Raw genomic sequence first — 24,086 nt, 5'->3', positions numbered from 1 at the left:
GGCTCCTGGTGGGGTTCATTTCTCACTGTGTGTGACCAGAGTGTGGGGTAGGACAAAGAGCCAAAAGACTGTCTAGTGAGAGACCACCCGAGGGTAGCAGCATGAGAGCCCAGGAAAAAGGGAGATCTGGGCTCTCCAGTTTGAGCCAGCAGCAGTATCATCAGGAACACTTCTTTTGGATCTCCGAAGCAGGAAGAGCTGTGTCTCTTCTGAGCCAGTGATTTTGACTTATTTGTTTGGTTGGTTTTGCTCTGTTTATGTGGTTTCTTTCTCCTTATTTATAGTATGTTGTTTTAAATTCACGGACAGTAAATCTGTCAATGCTGTTTACCTCCCTTGTTTATTTCCTTTTTTATTTATAGGTAGTTTGGAGTAAACTTGGAGCTCATACTTACCAAACATGGAAGGCCATGTGTTTTATATTTTACTGGTCTCATTTAATTATTTCTATATTAATTCATGTCAGTCTTTAAAATGAGGTCCCGAATCCCTGGAGAGCAGGGAAAGAGGTTAATCCTTCTATCTCCAGCGGTTGTAAATGTTTGAATTAAGAGAACAAAAGAAAACTTGTTATACAAAGACTTTTTGAGTACTTACCATTTTTCAGGCTCCAGTCACAAAAATGGGGAGAAAAGTCAAAGGTGATTTCAGAAGAAGTAGACAGTCAAATAGTATATAATTTGACTGCACCATCAGATAAATTTTCACTGCTAACATTATGTACAAGAAATTGTAGCTGGAGATAAAATGGAACTTTGCACTCTAATATTGTATCTGCCTTTCTGTGCCAAATAGTTTCACTGCAGGAACTATAGTTGTCTAGAAGAAATTAAAAATTTAGAGTTAGACTAGTTGGACTGAAGTCCCTATTTCAACATTTATTAGCTGTGACCTAGAGAAAAAAATCTTATATTGTCATTTTTACCTTTGTTTTCTCATCTATAAAATGAGGACTATAGTCCTTCACATAGGATTTTTATAAGGGTTAAGTGAAATCATACACACATACACACACACACACACACACACACACACACACACACACATACACACACAATCTTGTAAAAATCATAGTGCACTCTACAGATATAAACCTGCATTATTAAACTACTAGGGTCCCTGTGGGAATAGAGCCCAAAAGAGCTCTAGGGGTCCTAGATTGTGAGAGGGTGCAGGCCAGGCCAAGGTACCCCATTGGTGCACGATCAAGGCTGGGAAGGGACCACAGGAGGGTTCCAGGGCTTGTCCAGCCCATCTAGCTGAGTCCCAATGGGCTGGACCCCAGCAGCAAGGTAACCTATTGGTAGGAGCATCTGTGTCCTGGTGGTCAGTGCACATTATAGTGATTTGTTGAACAGTTGAATGGTCAGACACTTAGAATATTAGGCTTTTATTATATAGGATGATATTTTAATTTTAAAAAATAAATTTACATGTACCCGTATTTTCCGGCCTATAAAACGACCCCCTAATTTTACAGTTAAAACATAGGTTTAGGCCTATATTTGCTGTATAAGACTACCTCCCACTTCAAAGAAAAGACTTACTTTGCCTTCAAGATCTGCAGGTAATTTTTGTGCAATTTTGGTCTTTTGCCCCCGATTTTCGGTTGACTTTTTTTTTGTTTCAAAAGTCGTCTTATACGCTGGAAAATATGGTATATTTTGCCTGTGATTTCATTTTTCATAAGAGCTTTGTGAATTCAATAGTCATTGATTTCCCCCAAATTTAGGGTCATTGTACATGGCAGCCTCAAATCCAAGACAATGTTTGACTTAACATAAGAAGAGAAACATCAGTAGGAATTTAAAGATTAAGTCTGATGCCACTTCAGATACAGAGTAAAATACCAAGAACAATAGAGAATCACCAAGAAAATATATACAAATGATAAGTAACTTTGACCTACTTCCTTCTCAAGGACCTGTGAAATAGTAACCTGTGCAGAGAGGGTCCTCACCTCTGACAAACCTAGACAGAGCTGTCCTCTGGATAGAGCATTGACAAAAGTACATTCTCTCCCTTTATTGGCCATGGACATCTGGACATCTATCTTCTCGTCTCTCTCTATTTTTATACTCCCATGCTACCTTTGCACATTTATTAAAAATCTCTCTTTGGAAATTGACAAGTTATGAATTAATTGCATTTCATAGATGAAAGAATTTAAAGATGCACAAAGAGTTTAATTTATTTACTAAGTCTAAAAAGCTAGTTCTTGGCAGAGTCAGAGGGACTGCCTCTGCATTTATCTCTATGGGCTGTCTACCTTCCCCCCTCAGTGTTATTTATTCATTTAGTTAGTTAGTTAGTTAGTTAGTAAGTTAATTGATTAGTTAGTTATATACTCTTTCTTATTCTCTCATGTATATCTCCATTACAGTTTCTCTTGATATTCCCTGGACTCCCATGTAACACTTCAACTTTCTACTAGATCTGCTCTGCCCTGCCATTGACAGGCAGGAGGACTAAAGGACTTTCTGCCTAGACTTGACTCCTGCAGACTCCATATCAATTACAGTTACAAGACATTCCAAAAAACTCACAAATCTCGGTGAGTAATTTCACAGACGTTACAAAGTTTATAAAGCCAAATGGGAGATTCAGATCAATTTACAAGAGAAAAATGCTGGGTCATAACACTTGACCTGTGAATTTGGGACTTTTTCTTTTTTTTACAAGAAATGCAACAATTTTTACAGCTCAGAGGCTGAGACAATCTTTCTCAGAAATTACTGGGCCACCAGAAGGAGACCATTACCTCATAGTCATATTTCCGCCACCTTGGTTTCCACTTAGATAAACTTCCGAAATCCCTTTAATCATTACTCCCACCAGGATTGCACACCAAGGATTTCAACACAGAAATGATGCACATGCTCTGTAAGGCTAAGACAGTAATCTTAGACATAGTTCTTGCTAAGAAGAGGATAGCACTATCTCTGTTTTAAACCAAATTTCTAAAATATCAGGCATAAAGTCAATAAAATGATCAGTTCTAAAATGTGTTCACTATCAAAGAAGTGTGAATTAAAACAAAGTATAAAAAGCATTATTTAACTAGAAAATAAGCAAGGGTAAAAAAAGAGTGCACATGTATGGTGAGGATGTGGAGCTCTACAAACTGTTTTCAGATGCTTCAAGCAGAAAATAAATGAACCAAAATGGTATCAGACTATTTAGCCTTAAAAAGATATAAAATTCTGATACATTCTACAACACGGATGAAACTTGAAAACATTATGCTCAGAGAAATAAGCTGTTAGATAAAAGGGGAAAAAATAGAGCATACCATTTATTAGTATATCTAGTACCTAAAATAGGCAAGTTCATATAAGCAGAAGGTAGAATAGAGGTTATTATGGGCTAGGGGAAGGAGTAATTGGCTGTTACTTAATGGGTATAGAGTTTCTGTTTGGGGTAATGAACAAATTCTGAAAATGAATATTGGTGATGGTTATGCAGCATTATGAATATCCTCAAGGCCACTGAATTGTAAATTTGAAATTGGTTGAAAAGGTTAATTTTTATGTATGTACTAGAGGCCCATTGAATGACATTTGTGCACCTTGGGGGGGGGGGGGGTGTCCCTCAGCCCAGCCTGCACCCTCTCGCAGTCCAGGACCCCTTGAAAGATGTCTCATTGCTGGCTTAGGCTTGATCCTCCTGGAGATTGGGCCTTAAGCCGGCAGTCAGACATCCCTTTTGCAGTACGGGCTCTTGTAGTCCAGGACCCCTTGGTCCTTACTGCCTGCAGCTGAGATGGGAGAGACTCCTGCCACCACTGCTGTGCTTGCCAGCTGTGAGCCCAGCTGAGTGGTTCTCCCCCTATGAGAGCTCACTGTCCACAAGGGGGCAGCTCATGCATTGAGCATCTGCCCCCTGGTGGTCAGTGGATGTCATAGTAACTGGTTGTTCTTGCTATTGGGTCGATTTGCAAATTAGGGTTTTATTATATAGGATTTTTTTTAAATTAAAAAATAACCAGATTTAAAAGCAGGCAGAGTACCTAAGTAGTCATTTTCCCAAAGAAGACATACAAATGGCTAACAGATATAAAAATAAAAAAAAACGTGTTTAAATTCACTAATCATTTAGGAAATTCAAACTAAAAATACAATGAAATATTACCTCTCACTTGTTAGAATGGCTATTATTAAATTGATCAGTAAAAACAAGAGTTTGTGAGGGTGTGGTTTTAAGGGACCACCTCTGCACTGTTGGTGGAAATGCAAACTGGTACAGTTACTATGGAAAACAGTATGCAGAGTCCTCAAAAAATTAAAAATAGAACTGTCACATGATTTAGCAACCCCACTTCTGTATATTTATCAAAATTGAAATCAGGATCTTAAAGAGTTACTTTCAATCCCATGTTTGTTGATTCACAAGAGCAGAAATGTAGAAATAGTGCAAATGTCCATGAATGGATCAATGGATTTAATTGAATACTATGGTATATAGATACAATGGAATATTATTCAGCCTTAAAAAATAAATGAAACATGTCAACAACCTAGGTGAATCTGCAGGGCATTATGCTAAGTGAACTAAGCCAATCATAGAAAACAAATATTGCATGATTTCATTTATATGATATATCAAAATAGTTAAACTCATGAAGAAATGCTTAGAATGTAGTTTCCAGGGATTGGGAAGGGGAAATGGGGATTTGTTACTCAAAGGGCATGACATTTTATTTATTCAAGGTGAACAAGATTAGAGATCTGCTGTACAAATTGTGCTTATATAGGTCAATATTGTTTTATATACTTAAAATATATTAAAACGGTAGATCCCATGTTGTGTTCTTTTTTTAACTTTTTAAAAATTGATTTTAGAGAAGAAGAGAGACACACACACAGAGAGGAACATCAATTTGTTGTTCTTCTTCTTTATGCATTCGTTGGTTGATTCTTGTATGTGCCCTGACCAGGGGTCAAACCTGCAACCATAGAATATTGGGATGATGTTCTAACCAACTGAGCTACTGGGCTAAGGCATATAATATATTATTTTAATTTATTTTAAAAATAGGATACAAGCTTCAATACTAAGTGTGAGAGAAAAGAGTTCAACGCCTTCATAAATTACACACCATCATTTTCCTCTGCTTAGAGATTTAGTGTCCATGACAGTCTCACTTACTTAGCTTAGTAATAAGAGTAATAGTGTCAATTGAGCAACATAGCAAACAACCCACACTAATTGTTAAGCAATGTAAAGTGGTCATTACCAAATAAAGATCCTTTTTTAGAAGCAGCAGAAAAGACTAGGGAAATTCAGGAGCAAATATGCCAAGATGGTTGCAAATTATATTGTTTGAGGCTTTCCCTCTAATGAGTCAGGAGCTTTCCTGATGAGCTGGATCTCCGGATCACCAACAAGACTATGCCACTCCTTGTCAGGCCCTGGTAGACAGACCTAGCCTACAAAGGAAAACAATCTGGGCAGGGGATAGAATAGATCATCAAATGTATAAAATGTGAGGATATTTTACAGGTTAAAATAAAACTTTTAAAACACAAATGTGAGCCACCTGGAAATACTTGTGTTGCTGAGTGATCAGGAGCATAGTACTCAAATGGCTGAGGAAGATATCATTTTAGAAGAATAGTTCCTTTGAGACACACACATGAAGTTTAGACCAAATGGGCTTTGCTAATTTCATTTTAGAATTAAAATTGTGGAATCAAAAGGAAAAAAGATAATTGGCAGGCCTTTATAAAACTAATGTGAGAAAAGAAAAAAAATGTTACTAAGCAAAGATGAGAAACATTTATAAAATGGCTTAAAATTAGTACAAAATGAGCATTGACAGAATTGAACATAAAATCAAAAACTTTGGAGTTAAAATTAAGGAACTCATCAAAAAATGCCCCCAAAAATAGGTAAAGAAAAGTGAGAAAGAACATGAAATTTGAGAAGACTGGATATCAGTGATCTCAAGCAGATAATCAGTACTCATAAAAAAAGAGAAAGGGATAAATGAAAGAGAATATGAAGAAAGAAAAACATTTTTTGAGATTATGGAAATTCTATTAAATATAGTAGTTAAGTCTATGTAAACCAGTCTGGAATATTTGAAGCATTTGAACTCTATCCCATTTGTAAAAGTGATCATTTCCTGTACAACAAATTTCCCCAAACCAGAGCGACTTAAAAGAAAACATAGTTTTTATCTCACACTTTCTGTGGTAGTAGAATGTGGACGAAATTTAGCTGAGTCTTCTGCTTCAGTTTCTCTCCCAAGGTGTCAGTCAAGATTCAATCGGGATGAGAGCTCATTCAATGGATGTTGGCAGAATTAGATCCTTGAGGGTTGTTGGACTGAAGTGTTCACTTTCTCACTGGCTGCTATCCAGACTTCACCCTCAATTCTTTACCACATAGGTGTCATTATTAGCAACTTAAATAATAGCATAGCTCCATCCTGCTTGCAGCTAAAGCTTGCTTTCCTTTTCATGAATACTTCAGGATTTCATACAAAGTTAAAAGCATCCCCAGAGTCATAAAAGGCAGTAACTGATTGAAGTGCTAAGGAGTATTTAGAGATACTTTATGGTATACCTGTCCTAGAGTACATTGAAAAGACCACAGTTACAATTTTTAAAAGTAGAGAAGGTAATAACACCTAATTAATAAAAAAGGTTTGGTGGCATATTTGAGGTGGTTCAAGGTCTTATTAGTAGAATTCCCTTAAAGTTAGTAGGATATAGATCTAACTTGGAAATAGGACTGTGAAATCAAAGTCTCTGCTTTAAAGTGTCTAAACTGGGCTACAGTTCAGCCCACCAGAAAACTTTGTAAGGCTTCAGTTCAAAGCCTTAGGAAAAGAGAATGCTTTTTCTGTCATCCTCCTATCTTCCATCTCCATAAACATCAAGGACCCAGTGCCATCTTTCAGAATCTACAGGAATGTCTGAGTGCCACTTCCTTAGAGCATATGTTTTATTTCTAGCTTAGGTTATGTACGTGGCTGATTGAAAATTCATAGGTTCAAGATTCCCATTTGTCAATCTTAAAAAAGAATGAGACAGGGACATGAAAGAAAACAAATCAAAATCAAATAACAACAACAAAAAGCAGCAAAGATTAATAGACCGATCACAAGTAAGATGATGGCCTTGATGCAAATATAATAGTAATTTATTTCTGGGTGAGGGCAGGGTCTTCTGAAACCTCACACTACAGATGAAGCAATATGTTTAATGTGTTCTTGAGTAAACTCCCACATAGAAAGAAAGGCTGCTACAATGACAATGATCTGACAGATGGACACTGGGATTGCTGGGGATTGAGCTTCACTTATGAGGCCAGAATGAACTTGTCTAGAAATTCACACCACAAGGGCAAATGAACTTCTTGTGGGCAAAATCCATCCTGGAAAGGAAGGCCAATAAGGCCAGATCTGTGCTCCAAATGGGTACAGCAGGCCAAGTATAAAAAATGTACAGTAATATTGATAAAGTGGAAAGTATGGGCCCTAATAACGGAGCAGCTATTTTATTAGTTGATATGACTTCTGTTACAAGTAAGAGAAAATTCCACTTGAAATTGCTTAAACAAGAAATTTTATTGATCATATAAATAGGAAATCCCAACAAAGCATGAGGTTACTCCAGCAGTTACCAATCTACCACTTCAATAACGTTATTAAAAGACCAGGCTTTATTCTTTTCATCTTTCTGCTCTCCCTTGTTCTGTGTATCAGCCTTGCCCTCATAGCTGCGACATGGCTGTGACACTACCAGACAGGATATCTAGATGCCAACACCCAGAAGGAGGAACAAGGAGATCTTTCCCAGAAATTCCCCAGCATATCTCCTCTCTTGTCTCACTGGCTAAAACAAGGGGAGCTACACTCACCTCCAAATCAACCACCAGTAAGGGAGATTAGATTCTTTTTTTTTTTTTACATTTTTTAATTAAATTATTATCTGTGTACATATTTTAACCTTGCCCCCCCTCTTACATACCCTCCCTCCCCAGAGTTTTGTGTCCATTGGTTGCACTTATATGCATGTATACAAGTCCTTTGGTTGATCTATTAGGGAGATTAGAATCTTATGTTGACTTAGAATAGTAGAGATTTACTCATTAGAGTGAGTTGGAATTATTCCTTTCAAACATGGACAACTGAACAAATTGGCTGTTATGGAAACAAGAAAGAAGAGGGATATTTGGCAGACAACCAGCGATGTTTGCTCCATCCCCAGCCAACTAAGCAGATGGTTGCTATGAGCCTGTGATTAGTGTTGACAGACCATTTGATTACATTTAATAAGCTGGAAATCTGGATGTTTATACAAGATGTCCCAACTTTTAAATATTGGCAGTAAATTCAGAACACTTAAAAATACTTTGTGGCCCAAATTATTCAGGTCCAATAAGAATAAATCTGCAATTCATACATGTCTGGAAGGCTACCAGTTTAGAATCTCTAATTTTTTTTTAATTTCATTTAACTGAAAGTTTTTTACTTAGAAAATGAAGCTCACTTTAACCTTGCCAGTAACTAAATTATACAAATTTCTATGAAAAATATTCTTATTAGTAAAGTTTATTTAGTTGTAGTAAACCTCAAATTACACAGCTAATATGGATTATAGAAGATAATCTAGGAAAGAGATATTATATAAATCAGAAAATGGTTATATGTTTTTTCGTCTTAACCAAGGGTTCTAATTCGACAGGTTAATAAAAAGTTTAGTTGTTGTTAGTCTTCTAATGATAAATGTACTATTTTCTCCCATCCTCCCCAGTTCTCTTTGATTACTTGTTTATTTGGTTTCATTAGAGGGTAAATTAATTCCTACCAAACATAATTAGAAATTTCAGCTTCATAGCTCTGTCTGTAGAGTCATAATCCTTCCCAATGGAGAATATAAATTTTAAATTCAAAGATTCTTAAAAGTACATCTCAAAATTTTTATTTAATCTCTTCAAAGTATTACATGAATCAAGAAGAAATGTTAACCTCTTTGGGTATCAAGAGCAAATAGTCATAAGCTAGTCCATATATTTATCCTCTATCCAGATTGTCCCACCTTTCAAGTTAATCATTTACCCATCGATCCTTGCTTAGCTGGTGCTTCAGACATTTGGATTGGAGCCCTAAAAAAAAATACACTTAAATGATCAACTTTTTCCTAAAAATGTATATATCTCATAATTTTGAAATATTAAAAAGTTAAAATTAATTATCTGTAGTTGTACTTCCTATTTTATGGATTATTTGATACATCTCAGGAAAAAAGTGGAAAAATGGAAATGTAAGGAAAGAAGGTAACAAAAATACCACACTGGGATACAAATACCCATCCAGTTAATTAGCATAATATGGAGATGGTGAGGGGAATCAGGAGAAATATTGTGAGATGCTAGGTGATTATTATTCTATGGATACTTCCACAATCTCAATATCCCTGGGGAATATTTCTGATAGAATGAATAATACTGAGATCAACATCACTTCATAGGTAAGACACATCCATCTTTTCCCTCTTGGTTATTGGGCAAACTCAGAAGAAAGACATATGCTAGCACCTATCCTATAATCATACAGATATTATTCCTAGTGAACATTTTCTAGGGATATATGGTTATTATCTCCTTGATATCAGGAGTGCTACATGATTATAATAGTTTAGCTATGGATATCATACCTTAGGTATAGCCATTGGCTTATCCATTAGAATAGTAGAGGAAAGGACCTTGGTTTCTTCATGCTATATCATGGACAAAAATAATGGTAAGACTTTAGAAATACTATGCATTTCCTATCTTAGTTACACTTATTTTCTTTAATCATTCCTGACTTTGTCAGCACTTATTTAAATTCTACCTAACTCTCAAATTCCAGCTACTTAGTCAATGGATCTTCTTCCTGTTTTCACCATGCTGACCCCATTCATTTCCCCCTCACCATATTCTTCTCATCCAGATCACCGGCTTTGACATACATAATATATAAGCAAATAAGTGCTTCATATATATTTGACTTATTTTCCTACTAAAATTGTAAAAATTCTTTTTAAAAAATACCTTAAGTTTTAATTTTTTCATTTATCCACAGCAGAACATCAAGTAGGAGGAAATATGTGCAGTTACTATTTGAGTGAATGAATTCTACCTTTTACTTCATGAGTGCCTGACTTTGATTAGATGTTGGCCTATATGTGGTCTGTTCTTCATGCCCTACCTCCTACAGAAACTATGACTAACATAAGCTTTATTCTATTTACAACAAATAAAAAAGTAAATATACTTTATTATTAAATTTTACATCCTCAAAATCAGCATCTGGACACTGTCCTTTGAGGGAGACAGTTTTCCTTCTACAGCAGAACTATTGATCATTTAACGATTATATAACAGAACAGTTTTTAATAATAATAAATTAATACCCATAATAATTTATAGATAATAAATAGAACTTGCTACACTATCTCAGATTAGCCTAGGGAGCACATATCTTGATAAGGAACCCATAGATTTAGAGATCTATTCACATTGGCACAAGAGACATTTTAAAGATCACTGCGAACTATCTGATACTTACAAGGAAGGAAGAATATGACACAGAAGTAAGAATCCGAGGTGATGGGGAATCTGGCTTTGTAATTAGCTAGTAAGAGGTATGAAAAAAAAATTCAAAGGTTGGCTTTAAAAAGAAATGCGCTTAATGGAAAGGCTTAAATTATTTTCAGAAATAATTTTCAGAGAATTTATGACTTTACCCATGATAATATTCTAAACCTGTAAGTTCAATTGTTTTCATTTAGGTGGACATATCCAATTGAGAAATAAGTCCAATGCCAATAGACATATGATTGGGATGCCATTCTATGAAGAAGATTGGCACTCTTCCTGTAATGAGTTATCAGCTTTATAGACCTGGTAATTCTGGGTTAAGGGTTAAATTTAGGAGTATAATGGATAGGTACACATTCTTAAATTTGACATTTTCAAAATGTTGTGTGGAAGAATATTACATTCACACAGATTTTAACATCCTTCTAAAGAAACAATTGGGCCCTGTGGGTTGTGTCTCTCACTACTACTTCCTTAAGGTTAGACTGGAAATGATTTAAGAGAAATTGTTAACTCACAAAAGAAGCTGGAGGCTCACGGCCATCCACTGACAGGTCAGGGGTGTGAAGCTTCATCTGACTTTTCTAAAAAGAAAAATATATTTTTAAAATGAATTTATCAGTTTCCTATGTTCATCTTCCAAATAAGCAATCCTTTCAAGGCATTGGAATCCAAGACTATGATGACAGCATAAGACCAGATGGGAAAACCACAGTGGTCCAGCTGCTGCTTTCTGCTATGTCCAGAGCTATCAGAGTTTGGTAAGTCTCCATCAAAAACATTATTAACAATGCCATTATCACTAACCAACCTCTGCTAAAATTTCTAAACTTGCAGGACACAACCAAGGCATTAGGAATTATACATATATACATATTACATATATATTGCCATATAAATACACACATTATTTTTTTTACTGGGATATTTTTAAAGGAATAATTAATCAACAGAGAGAGAGAAAAAGAGATAGGGGGAGAGAGAGAGAAATCTGACATCTGCCCTCCTTTTTCTCTTATTCTGTTTTCATTTTGTGAATCCCAGCAAAGCAGCCTCTGAGTTTCTGCATTTTAGGGAGACTTCTTCATTTAACCAAAGGCAGAGGACAACTTTCGGAATGTGTAGTTACAGAGCCCACAATCATTGCTGCATACTCAGAAGTGTCTTACATTTATAAAACACTGATGAGTAGAAATGATAGATAGGTGGTCAGCACAAGAGAGCGAGAAAATCACAAACTGGGGTTCATAGCAAATACAGTGCTGACTATGACTCACCTCTTTGCAATGAAGAGCCTTCATTGTCTGTGGTTTCCTCTTCTCTCTGCCTGGCCTGGTGCCAGGGGCAGACAGTGGCCTGTAGGTGGAAGAATAGCATACACATTGACCAACCAGCTTGTTCACCATTGGGGAGACACTCACGATAAATCTGCCAATTTCCTTTGCCCATTGTGCCATAACTGGTGAATGACTGGGTTTTCACCGCTCCCTAGGATGTCCTTCATGTTTTTGTGTTCTGTAATTCATCATTACCACCACTGATTTTCATTTTCTTTTTTAAATATATTTTATTGATTTTTTTACAGAGTGGAAGGAGAAGGATAGAGAGTTAGAAACATCGATGAGAGAGAAACATCAATAAGCTGCCTCCTTCACACCCCCTACTGGGGATGTACCCGCAATCAAGGTATATGCCTGTGACCAGAATCAAACTCAGGACCCTTCAGTCCACAGGTGGATGCTCTATCAACTGAGCCAAACTGGCTAGGGCTGATTTTCTTTTTGATTCTCTTGCAGAGCCCTTAATCTTAATAATAATGGTGTGGAATACAACTTTTATCTAAATTATGCCATCTAATTAATGATTTGTCTTATTCTTTCACTCTTTATTAATAGCCATTTTGGATAAATAGTTAAGTTTTTGTTTTTTTTAATGCAAGAAATATATTGTAGTGCCAAGACCATTTTCAAAAGACTGACTGATCTTGGTTCATATCAATACTCCAACACTTACTTTATATAACTTTGAACATGTTTATTGACCTCTCTGAGCTTCTGTTTCCATATCAGTAAAATTTGTTTATTGACCTCTCTGAGCTTCTGTTTCCATATCAGTAAAATTGTCTAGACTTGCATGATTGTTGTAAAACTGATAAATAACTTCTTTTCATCTATAGGATAGAAATAATAGTGACTACTCTCATGATATTCTTGCAAGGATTACATGAGATAATGTATGTAAAAGGACTTACTAAAAGTGTTTATCACAAATATAATAATCAAATATTATATATTGTATTATTATAATGAGTACAAAATATTTAATAAGGAGTTATTAATCTTATTATTAAACATATATACAGTAACTATAGGAGAAAAAGACAGGCCTTATTGTGAAAGTTTTCTCAGTAAAAGGAATACTCAGCCTCTGATTCAAGCAACATGTATCTGTACTTATTTTTTTTTCTTAATACATGTTTTTACTATTGATAATGTTTTTAGAGACAGAGGAAGGGAGAGGAATAGAGAGACAGAAACGTCTATGGGAGAGAAACTTCATTGATCAGTTCCCTCCTGCATACCCCCTATCGGGGATGGAGCCCTCTTGGTTCCTGGGTCAAACAAACTTCAACCACTGAGAACACCAGCCAGGCCTGTACTTATTATATTTCTAAGTATTTGACGTAAACCAAATTTAAATTTGAGAATTTGGGTCACATCTTTGAACTTAAAGTTCATCAGAGGCCCAAAAGTGCCCCCATAAAAGCCTACCTCTGGACTTTCTTCTGCTTTCCTTTGGTGCTTTGGTGCCGGAATACTACAGCACACACCACAAGTATGACAGCCACAGGGAACAGCACCCCAACCGCAATGGAGAAGTCTGCAACAAAGAGAGCCCAGACAGTGAGGATCTGAGAATCCATACATACCTACCTTGTTCTTCATTTCGCATAAATTCCCTCTACCAGTTCCCTAGAGAAAATGCATTCTCTGGCAAATCTCTCATAGCCAGTAAAACAAAGATGTATTTTGATTGTGATTAGTAAAATATCATTTAGATGGAATAAATGAGGGGAAATCTATATGAAACGTTTTGTATGAGATAGGTAAAGCGAATACTCTTGAGAAGTATCAGAAGCAATGATGGTTGTAATAACTAGAAAAAGAATGACTGGAAGATTAGAGAGAATATAAAGTAAGGGAGATGGCATAAAAGGAGTGAAATGTTTTTCAAATTCAAGGCTGAAATAAAACAGGAAAATAGAAACTGAAGCCTTAAAATCATATCATTGTCAGTAGCAAATAAGGAACTAAGACGTAAGGCAACTAATAGAGACACAACTAAGTATTCTACTGATATTTGCCCTATATTGGAAGAATTATGAACATAAAAGAAATGATGTGACCCTGAAAATTGGGGAATGGTTTACATAAAATTCTTGGTTCTATACAGTGCTTTTTTATTTTACCTACTTATCTAAGTAATCACTGTAACTACAATCTTTTGCTATTTAAAATATTCACTTTTCTTATAATTATCAGAAACTACAGATACCAGAAAGTACAGCTTTGAAGAGAAAATCAAACAGGTATTACTCTCTTATTGTAGAAATTAGCAGGTTAATGAAATTATTATTATTATTATTATTATTTTTAGTATAAGAAAAGTTCACAAGTAGCCGAGACTGGTTTGGCTCAATGGATAGAGCGTCGGCTTGGGGACTGAAAGGTCCCGGGTTCAATTCCGGTCAAGGGCATGTACATTGGTTGTGGGCACATCCCTGGTAGAGGGTGTGCAGGAGGCAGCTGATCGATGATTCTCTCTCATCGATGTTTCTAGTTCTCTATCCCTCTCTCTTCCTCTCTGTAAAAAATCAATAAAATATATTAAAAAAAAAAAAGTTCACAAGTATAAACACACATAAATGAAGACAGCAGTAGTAGAATTCTAGGTGAGATGATAATTTCACTTCAAATATCTTAAACTTTTCACCCTCTATAAAAATGAAAAGAATTATAAAAATATAGGAAGTAAAGGATTTATATGGACAGAAACAGAGTAGATTAAAGCTTCAAATATTGGAAGTAGATGTCATTCCTTCTTGGGAAGTCTAACAAAGAATCAACAAATTAAAAACATAATTAGCCCAAACATCAGAAATAGATGCTATTTTTTCTTGGGAAGTCAACAGAGGATCTGAACTTGGGACAGATGATTCATTTAGACCCATGCCCATCCCTTGTGTATATAGAACAAGAATGCCTCATGCCTCAAGACAAAGAAAGCCCTTCTAGAGAACTCTCTAGAAACAATGGGGGCATAAGAGCCTGAGAAACAGCACAGAGCTAATGGCAGATACCAAACTAGATTGGAGAGCGAAGGAAGAGTCAAGGAAAAATTGAGTGCAAAGAAAAACCAACTCTCTCAGGAAGTAAATGAAATAAAAAACACTTTCCGCTGAAACCGGTTTGGCTCAGTGGTAGAGCGTCGGTCTGCGGACTGAAAGGTCCCAGGTTCGATTCTGGTCAGGGGCATGTACGTTGGTTGCGGGTACATCCCCGGTAGGGGGTGTGCAAGAGGCAGCTGGTCGGTGTTCCTCTCTCATTGACATTTCTAGCTCTCTATCTCTCTCCCTTCCTCTCTGTAAAAAAAATAAATAAATAAATAATAATAAAAAAATAATATATATATATATATATATATATATATATATATACATATATATATATACCACTTTCCTCATGGCAAAGTGCTCTTTATCACCACCATGACTAGAGATGAGGATCCCCACTTTCGCTGCTTCCCACCCTGATGGAACTCACAGCGGATCTTCCATCAGGAGAGGTTATTAGTAGGTACAGCAAACACACACACACTCATGCAAAGAAAATCCATGTGAACTAATTCAAATTAATCTAATCTCATATGAAACAAATGACAACATATCCTGAATCAAAATAACACAATGAAATACAAGAGACAGGATAAAAAAAATTGAATGGTCAAACTCAGAAGAAATAGATATAGCCTGGCCAGTGTGGTTCAGTGGTTGAGCATCAGACTATGAAATAGGAGGTCAGGATTTGATTACTGTTTAGGGCACATGCCTGGGTTGTGGGCTCAATCTCCAGTAGGGGGCATGCAGGAGGCATCTAAGCAATGATTCTTTCTCATCATTGTTGTTTCTCTCTCTCCCTTCCTCTCTGAAATATATAAAACTACATTTTTAAAAAGAAATTGAGATAATTCAGTACACAGAATTAAATCTACAAAAAACAATTTATCATATTCTTAGAGAGTTTTATGAAGATGTTATATCTATACTTTAAGTCCAGGCTGGTATGAAAATGGAACAATCAGAAAACAAGAGAATTTTAGAAGTTAAAGTAAGATTACAAATTTGAAGAAATATTTGTTTGTATGTAGAGTAAATGCATAGGGATATGGAAAATTGGATTAAAAACCTGTTAGCCAAAACCGGTTTGGCTCAATGGATAGAGCATCAGCTTATGGACTGAAAGGTCCTAGGTTCGATTCCGGTCAAGGGTATGTACCTTGGTTGTGGGCACATCTCCAGTAGGGGGTGTGCAAGAGGCAACTGTTCAATGATTCTCTCTATTGATGTTTCTAACTCTCTATCCCGCTCTCTTCCTATCTGTAAAAAATCAATAATAATAATAAAAAACCTGTTAAAGAAACTTTGAAGATTAACATTGTGCATTATTTACAGAACAAGAATTTCAAGAGGAGAGAAAAGAGGCGATGAAATCATTTGTGATCTGAAAGAAAAACTTGGAAAAGAAAGCAATTTCTCAGGTTAGATTAGGAATGTTACCTACGGTAGACCAAGGAGGAGTCAGCACAGTCAGGAGGGGCCCAGCCCTCTTTACACTGACACTGGAGTTCATGGTCACATACCTGTGGGATCAATGATCTTGTCAGTTTTCATACTAGACTGACCACTGACCCAAGGGCCCACCCATCCACCAATAAGTCCATTCTAAAAATGGAATAACCCCGATTCTGCATCTTTCAACTATCTACAGAACATACAAATCAGTAATAAGAATTTCCTATAGACCAGGTTCTTGAAAGAAATTTTTAATTGAAACACCCTAGTGATGGGTTAGACCAGTGGTTCTCAACCTTTCTAATGCTGCATCCCTTTAATACAGTTCCTCATGTTGTGGTGACCCTCAACCATAAAATTATTTTTGTTGCTACTTCATAACTGTAATTTTGCTACTGTAATGTAAATATCTGTGTTTTCCTATGGTTTTAGGTGACCCTGCTAGTGGTTCTCAACCTGTGAGATCCATTGCTATAGAGCGGTTCCCCTGCTATATCGGAAAACACAGATATTTACATTATGATTCATAACAGAGCAAAATTACAGTTATGAAGTAGCAACAAAAGTAATTTTATGGTTGGGGGGTCACCAAGACATGAGGAACTGTATTAGAGGGTAGCGGCATGAGAACCACCGGTTAGACAAAAATAAGCTTTATTTTTTGGGTTGGTGGATTAAAAAAAATTATCCTTATTGATGAAAGTATTACAAATGTCAACCTACTCACCCCATCTTGACCCCTTTTTCTCTCCCCTGTATTCTCCCCAGACCTTCACCACACTATTGTCTATGACCATGGGCTATGCATATGTTCTTTGGTTAGTCTCTTCCTGCCTTATTCCTTCTCTCTGATGTTAGACTGTTGCATACTTCCATGTTTCTGGACCTATTTTGTTTGTCAGTTTATTTTGTTCTTTAGACTCTACATATAAGTGAGAACATGGGATATTTGTCTTTCTCTGACTGGCTTATTTAGCTTAACATAATAATCTCCAGATCCCTCAATGATGTCTCAAAGGGTAAGCCCTCAATGATGTCTCAAAGGGTAAGAGATCCTTCTTTTTTCACAGTTACTGAAACATTCTTTTATATAATCAAAACTGACCTAAAAATTACATACGATTCAGCAAGATTGGGCAAACATTTTCAAAACTTACAGCATGTCCTTTGCACTTAGATGAGCAATTGGTTGATTTGTAGGCTCTCTCGATATCTACACATTCTGCATTAATGCAAACCTGAAAATGATGGAAAAAATGAGAAGTTGACACTAATGTCCCAATAGTATCAGTTCTTCCAAATTGTTTGGAACTTGATCTTATGTTATTAGCCACTATTATCATTATTAAACTTACCTTTTCATTGGGGAAATCACAGCATTCTTTTGAAAATAGGAAGATTGGATCTACATAATCTTTGAGGGAAGGCAGAGTGAGTGGGTGGGAAGAGATCAACCAAGAACTTGTATGCATATATGCATATCCCATAGACACAGACAATAGGGTGGTGAAGGCCTAGTGCAGTTAGTGGAACAGGCTAGATGAGGTAAACAGGTGAAAATGGGGACATATGTAGCACTTTCAACAATAAAGATACAAAGATATAGATATAGATAATAGAGATAGAGATAGATAGAAATAGAGATAGAGATAGAGATAATGATAGGTAGAGATATATAAAATAAAATATTTAGAGAGATCTCTTTAAAGATTTTCTTACTTCACTTCATTCCTTCGGGGTCATTCCCTTAACCCACCTCCTCTCTTAAGACTAATATTTATAATAGAGCTGAGCATAGCACATGATATAATAGAAGTTACCCATTTCCCACAAAAAATATTATGGAAAACATGTTAATATCACATCTTCTGCAATATTAACAATTATAATTTATATAAAAATAAATAATATTTTTAACTTCTTTATTATTATCAGCGAGACTATCATTCATTGAAAACCTAGCAATTTAGGGGCAATAAAACTTACCAAAGTTTAACAACCTTGTGCTAAGCACATAATAGGTGCTGATGAAATAATGTTGAAGGAATATATGCAGAAAGGCCTAAATGAATGACATAAGCATTGCTTTGAAATCTGCTCCTATGAAACACAAAGAGGACTTGAAAAACTAAACAGAAACTAAAACTAAAAAAACATTTGAATAAAAGCCAAGATTTCAACCTACCTTCTTATTTCCACACTTAGTTCCATTGGCTACCATGCCTATCTCTTCACTGCTGTCTTCGGGATCAAATGTTTTACATGACAGGAAAGTTACTATACGTCCTTTCCAGGGCAAATTATCTGACCCACCTTGACAGAATAACTTCCCACATGTGACATCACTAAGGAAAAGTAAAAAAAAAAAAAAAAAAAGGCTGCAGTTAAATTACCAGGATCCAAGTTGCAGTTGATAGTTCCCCAACTATCCAGATTGAACTAATGGTATTTCTTCCTATAGCATAGACTCCTGGTTCTTCTTTATATCAAAACTAGCGGCCTCGTGCACGAAATTTGTGCACTGGGGGGGGGGGGGGGGTCCCTCAGCCTTGCCTGCCCTCTTGCAGTCTGGGAGCCCTTGGGGGATGTCCCACTGAAGGCTTAGGCCTGCTCACTACAGAGACTCCAGCCGTGACCCCAGCTTCTGAATGAGCAGCACCCCCCTGTGGGAGCACACTGACCACCAGGGGTTAGCTCCTATGTTGAGAGTCTGCCCCATGGTGGTCAGTGCACGTCATAGCAACTGGTCATTTTGCAGTTTGGCCGATTTGCACATCAGCCTTTTATTATATAGGGTTTTTTTTATTCATCAGTTATAACACCATTGAATATAGGAAGGCATATTGTTGCTATAACAACAACAAAAACACATTTTCCAGATTCCCATGCTGCTAGTTTTGGACAATGAGAAAGAAGCAGAATCTTACTAGTAAGTACAAATTCTTGAAGGTAGCCTTACTTTGTTTCTTGTTTGTTTGTTTGTCCTTTTTGCTTATTGGAAAGTGATGGCTGGCTCTGAAGAAGCCAACACAGACTAAGAGAAATGCTTGAAAATGGACATCACATATATGATAGAACTAGAAAATATAAAGAGAATAGATTTCTAATATAATGGAGTGTATACCTAGGAAGTCAATTTCTATCTTGTTTCAGCTAATTTTTCTTATTTATTTTCATGAATTGCAGTAGAATAATTTCCACTATGGTAGTGTCAATATAAATCTTAGCCTTGGTTGATCCTCATGCGGGGTTACTGAAAGCACTATTTCCCTGCAAAGGCAGATGACACTGCTCAGCACTCAAGAAAATCATGTGTTTACCAACAGAGTAATGTCAACGCCAATAAAAGTGCAGACGACTGCTTTATGCAGAATTCAGAGGAGGGCTGTGAAAAAGTATTCTGAGAGCAGGTAGAATCAGATCCTTCTAATATCTTTGGTGGTGGTTGAAAAATAGGAGTGAGCAGTAGAGAAAGGCATGCATCCTCTTCGAACTTGTTTTTCTTGAACCACTTAAGGGAAGTCTTAAAATGAAGATTCTAGGATACAGCGGATCAGTTACTATTACAACGTGACTAGAAAGGCAGCCTGTTAGGAGAATGAAATGCTTGTGCCTCTAGTTGTAGTAATTAGCCAACGCTCATGCAGATGGTGATATAAGAAAAGGGGATATGCACATGCTGTCGATGAAAAACCGCAACGACCCTGCTCTCTTTTCCCCACTCACTACCACTCCTACTACCTATTGCTCTCTTTTCCCCAAAATATTTCCTTTTACATATTTCCTCCCTTTGAATCTGCCCTGATCTCTCCTATAAAGGAGAAAGCACAGAATGTGATATTCCATCCTTTAATCCCCAAGACATTATCCCATGTGTAAAATACATTTTGCTTTGAAAAATTTTAGAAAACAACACAAAATACACTTGGCTTGGCAATATCTATCATCTAAAAAATTAGTATTTAATAGAAAAACTTTGAGAAATGCTTGTTTAACCTCTTGTTGCACATTACTTAGTGAAACATTTGGAGCAGGTTACAAGGAGTTTAATCTAGTATAATTTGAATTTTTAATGTCATCTTAAAAGTGCACAACCAAAAAAATCTTATAGGAAAATACCAAGTTTATTGCATATAATATTCTATACTTTTTCTATAATATCAATGTAAGATTAAAACATTCTTCAGGTGAATTGTCAAATTTTTTTTCTCTTGCTGCTTTTTTTTTTCTTTATATAATTTCATGGCAAGTTTACATAAAAATATACAGGTATTTATTAATTATTTCTCTGAGTAGGTAAATATTTGTGCCCCTAGAATCATAACAAAATATATTAGTCGGGAAAGTACCTAAAATATCCTGGAAAATCAATGGACATTTTTCCAACCAGCTTGTCCCATTTCAAACATTCATTCTCTTTAACAGTGATTGTACCTAATGTCATTTAAAACACCCACTAGGAGGGACTTGAAAAAAGGCATTCTTATTTCTCTTGATAGTTCGGTGCCTAACTAGAAACATCACGTAACATGACTATCTGTCAAATGAAAGATTTCCAAATTAACTTTTTCTTGAAATGGAATAAATCAGAACATGTAGCTGGAAGTGAGCAATTTCTCTAGTCTGTGGAGCAGGCAGGTTCAAAGTATTGTTTGAAGGCCACTTACTTTGCTTTACAGGGAATATGGGTGTCGTTCACTCTGTGGCAGTACCCATACTTTGACCCACCTTCGTTCTTCCTGTAGCATGACTTATTTGCAACCTCGGCTCCTGGGACCAGCAGGATCAATAGGAACATATTTTCAAAGAAAACAGAAAGAAAGTTCAATGCTGCAAAGGGTTAATGGAATACAAAACCAACAGCATAGGGAATATAGTCAACAATATTGTAATAACTATGCACAGTGCCAGATGGACACGAAATATCAGGGGGACCACCGTGTAAATTATATGAATGTCTAAACACTTGACTGTATAATTGAAACTAATACAAAATAGTGTTGAATGTAAACTGTAATTGAAAAATAAAATACATTTAAAAACATCATGAGAAATGCTATTTTAGCATATAGTTATTCATTCCTTAACAATAGCAATGCATTATGAGAAATGCATCTTAAGTGATTTTGTTGTGTGAATATCATAGAGTTTACTTACACAAACCTGGAGAGTATAGCCTACGACACACTTAGGCCATATGGTATAGCCCAGTGGTTGGCAAACCACGGCTCACGAGCCACATGCTCGCGAGCCACAATGAGTTTGCCAACCATTGGTATAGCCTATTGTTCCTAAGCTATACACCTGTATAGCATATTACTGTATTGAATACTCTAGGCAATTGTAACCCAATGGTAAGTATTCATATATTTAAACAAGACAAGGTACAGTACAATTATGGTATAAAAGATAAATGGAACTGCTGTGTAGGACACTTATCAGGAATGGAGCTCACAGGAGTGGAAGTGGCTCGGGGTCAGGAGTGAGTGGTGAGAGAATGTAAAGGCCTAGGACATTACTGCACACTGCTATAAACTTTATAAACACTGCACACTTAGGCTACACTAAATTTGTAAGAAGATAATTGTCCTTCAATAATAAAAAAAAACTTAGCCTACTATACTTCTTTTATATTTTTAAACATTTAAACTACTTTATAATAACACAGTTTAAAACTCAAACTCATTGTACAAAGCTGTGCATAATTTTTCTTTATATACTTATTCTAGAAGTCTTTATTAATTTTATTTATTTATTTATTTATTTATTTATTTTACTTTTTAAACGTTTTTGTTAAAAAAACGAAGATATAAAGCACACGCATTAGCCTAGGTCAGTGGTCGGCAAACTCATCAGTCAACAGAGCCAAATATCAACAGTACAACGATTGAAATTTCTTTTGAGAGCCAAATTTTTTAAACTTAAACTTCTTCTAACGCCACTTCTTCAAAATAGACTCACCCAGGCAGTGGTATTTTATGGAAGAGCCACACTCAAGGGGCCAAAGAGCCACGAGTGCCTAGCTAGCGTCAGGATCATCACCATCACTGTCTTCCAACTGCACACCTTGCCCACAAGGGTGATGGGGACAGTAACTCCTGGAGCTGCCCCGCCCTGTGATGGCAGTGCCTTCTCCTAGAGCTCCTCCAGCAGGCTCTGCCTGAGGCTCCTTTTATTGATGCTGGGATGAAGATCACCAATAAAAGGAGGATGTCCAAGAGCATTATCAACAACAAGCAAAGTCTTGAAAGGCACACTACTCTCCAAACTGTACTTCTCCATTTCATTGGCACAGCAATTTAGGAGAGCATCCTGGAGAGAAGTTGGGTCATCCATATCTCGTTATTGCTCCTGTAGTACAATGGCTGCCTGTGCTTACTGGTAAGCTTGAAGGCTCTGGTGTTCTCGCTGTGCCAGATCACTAAGGGTTTCGATTTGTAGCCTGTAACACTGCCCCCAAGCAAGACTATTATCCTGTCCTTAAAACCTTGAAACCAGGTATTGAATGGCCTCTTGTGATGAAGGTCCTTTCACTCATCTGCTTCCAGAATAGGGTTTCATTCATAGGGAATATTTGCTCTGGCAAGTACTTTTCTTCTACAATTAGCTTATCTATAGTTTCCAAAAGTTATTTAGCTGCCTTCACATCAGTAATTTGCAGACTCGCTACTCCGTTTCACATTGTGTAATGAATAAGGATTCTTGGAACATTTAAACCACCCAGAGCTGGCAGTAAATTCAACATTGTAGTCAGACACAGCCTTTCTGTCAACATAAACTTTTTTGCTTTGGCTGTGATTGCCATGGTGCTAAGAGGGCCATGCTTCTGTATCTGGTCTTCAATCCAGGTCATTAGAACTTTCTCTATGTGTATATAAGCCTTTTTCAGTTTTTTCTTTTTTTATTTAATTTATTGGGATAATATCTATACTAATAAAAGGGTAATATGCTAATTAGACAGGACATCTTTCCAGATGTCCTTCTGGACAAAGCCACAGTGGTGGGTTCAAGGCTGAGGTGGTTTGTGGTGATCAGGCCAACAGGGGAGAGCAGCTACGGGGATCAGGCAAGCAGGCAAAGTGGTTAGGGGTGATCAGGCAGGCAGGCAGGTGAGTGGCTAGGACCCAGCGGTCCTGGATTGTGAGAGGGACAACCCTCAAGAGGTCCCAGATTGGAGAGGGTGCAGGCCAGACTGAGGGATCCCTCCCCCATACACGAATTTTGTGCACTGGACCTCTAGTTTTAAATGTACAATTCTATAATACATCACCTGTGTATCGTACTGCGTGTTTGCCACCCAAAGTCAAACTCCTTATGTCACCCATATATTTGAACCCCTTTTATCCTTTACTACCCCACACCCCTTTCTCTCTGGTAACCCGCCATGCTATTGTCTATGTCTATACGTTTTTGTTTGTTTTGTTTATTTGTTGCTTTCAGTTTTATATTCCACATAGTAGTGAAATCATAGGGTTCTTAAATTTCTGTTAGTCCATTGCCTTCAACGAAGCTGATCCTTTAACAGCTTCTGTCACTTTGTTTTTATTCTTCAAGATCATAGCTGTGGTTGAATGGGACATGCCTGACTGGCAAGCAAAACCACCATTTTAAATTTTATTTCCAGGCCAATCACTCAGTG

At 36.6% G+C, this 24,086-nt stretch overlaps 1 protein-coding gene across 1 annotated transcript in view; it reads right to left on the bottom strand.

Moving 5' to 3' along the window:
• Nucleotides 1–8,912: 8,912 nt before the first annotated feature.
• Nucleotides 8,913–24,086, bottom strand: part of ADAM28 (ADAM metallopeptidase domain 28) — a 50,271-nt gene continuing 35,097 nt past the window's right edge. The window contains exons 15-24 of the mRNA XM_084883457.1: nt 21,115–21,217; nt 18,633–18,792; nt 17,605–17,685; nt 16,437–16,515; nt 13,368–13,476; nt 11,874–11,952; nt 11,115–11,180; nt 10,565–10,630; nt 9,669–9,731; nt 8,913–9,117 (exon numbers count right to left, since the gene is read on the bottom strand). Coding sequence (XP_084739583.1) covers nt 9,097–9,117; nt 9,669–9,731; nt 10,565–10,630; nt 11,115–11,180; nt 11,874–11,952; nt 13,368–13,476; nt 16,437–16,515; nt 17,605–17,685; nt 18,633–18,792; nt 21,115–21,217 — 827 coding nt within the window. The 3' untranslated portion in view covers nt 8,913–9,096. The remainder of the gene's footprint in view (nt 9,118–9,668; nt 9,732–10,564; nt 10,631–11,114; nt 11,181–11,873; nt 11,953–13,367; nt 13,477–16,436; nt 16,516–17,604; nt 17,686–18,632; nt 18,793–21,114; nt 21,218–24,086) is intronic.

Source organism: Pipistrellus hanaki (genome assembly GCF_964339955.1).
Source record: "Pipistrellus hanaki genome assembly, chromosome: 5".
NCBI lineage: Eukaryota > Metazoa > Chordata > Mammalia > Chiroptera > Vespertilionidae > Pipistrellus > Pipistrellus hanaki.
This window is presented reverse-complemented; position numbering and strand designations above follow the sequence as displayed.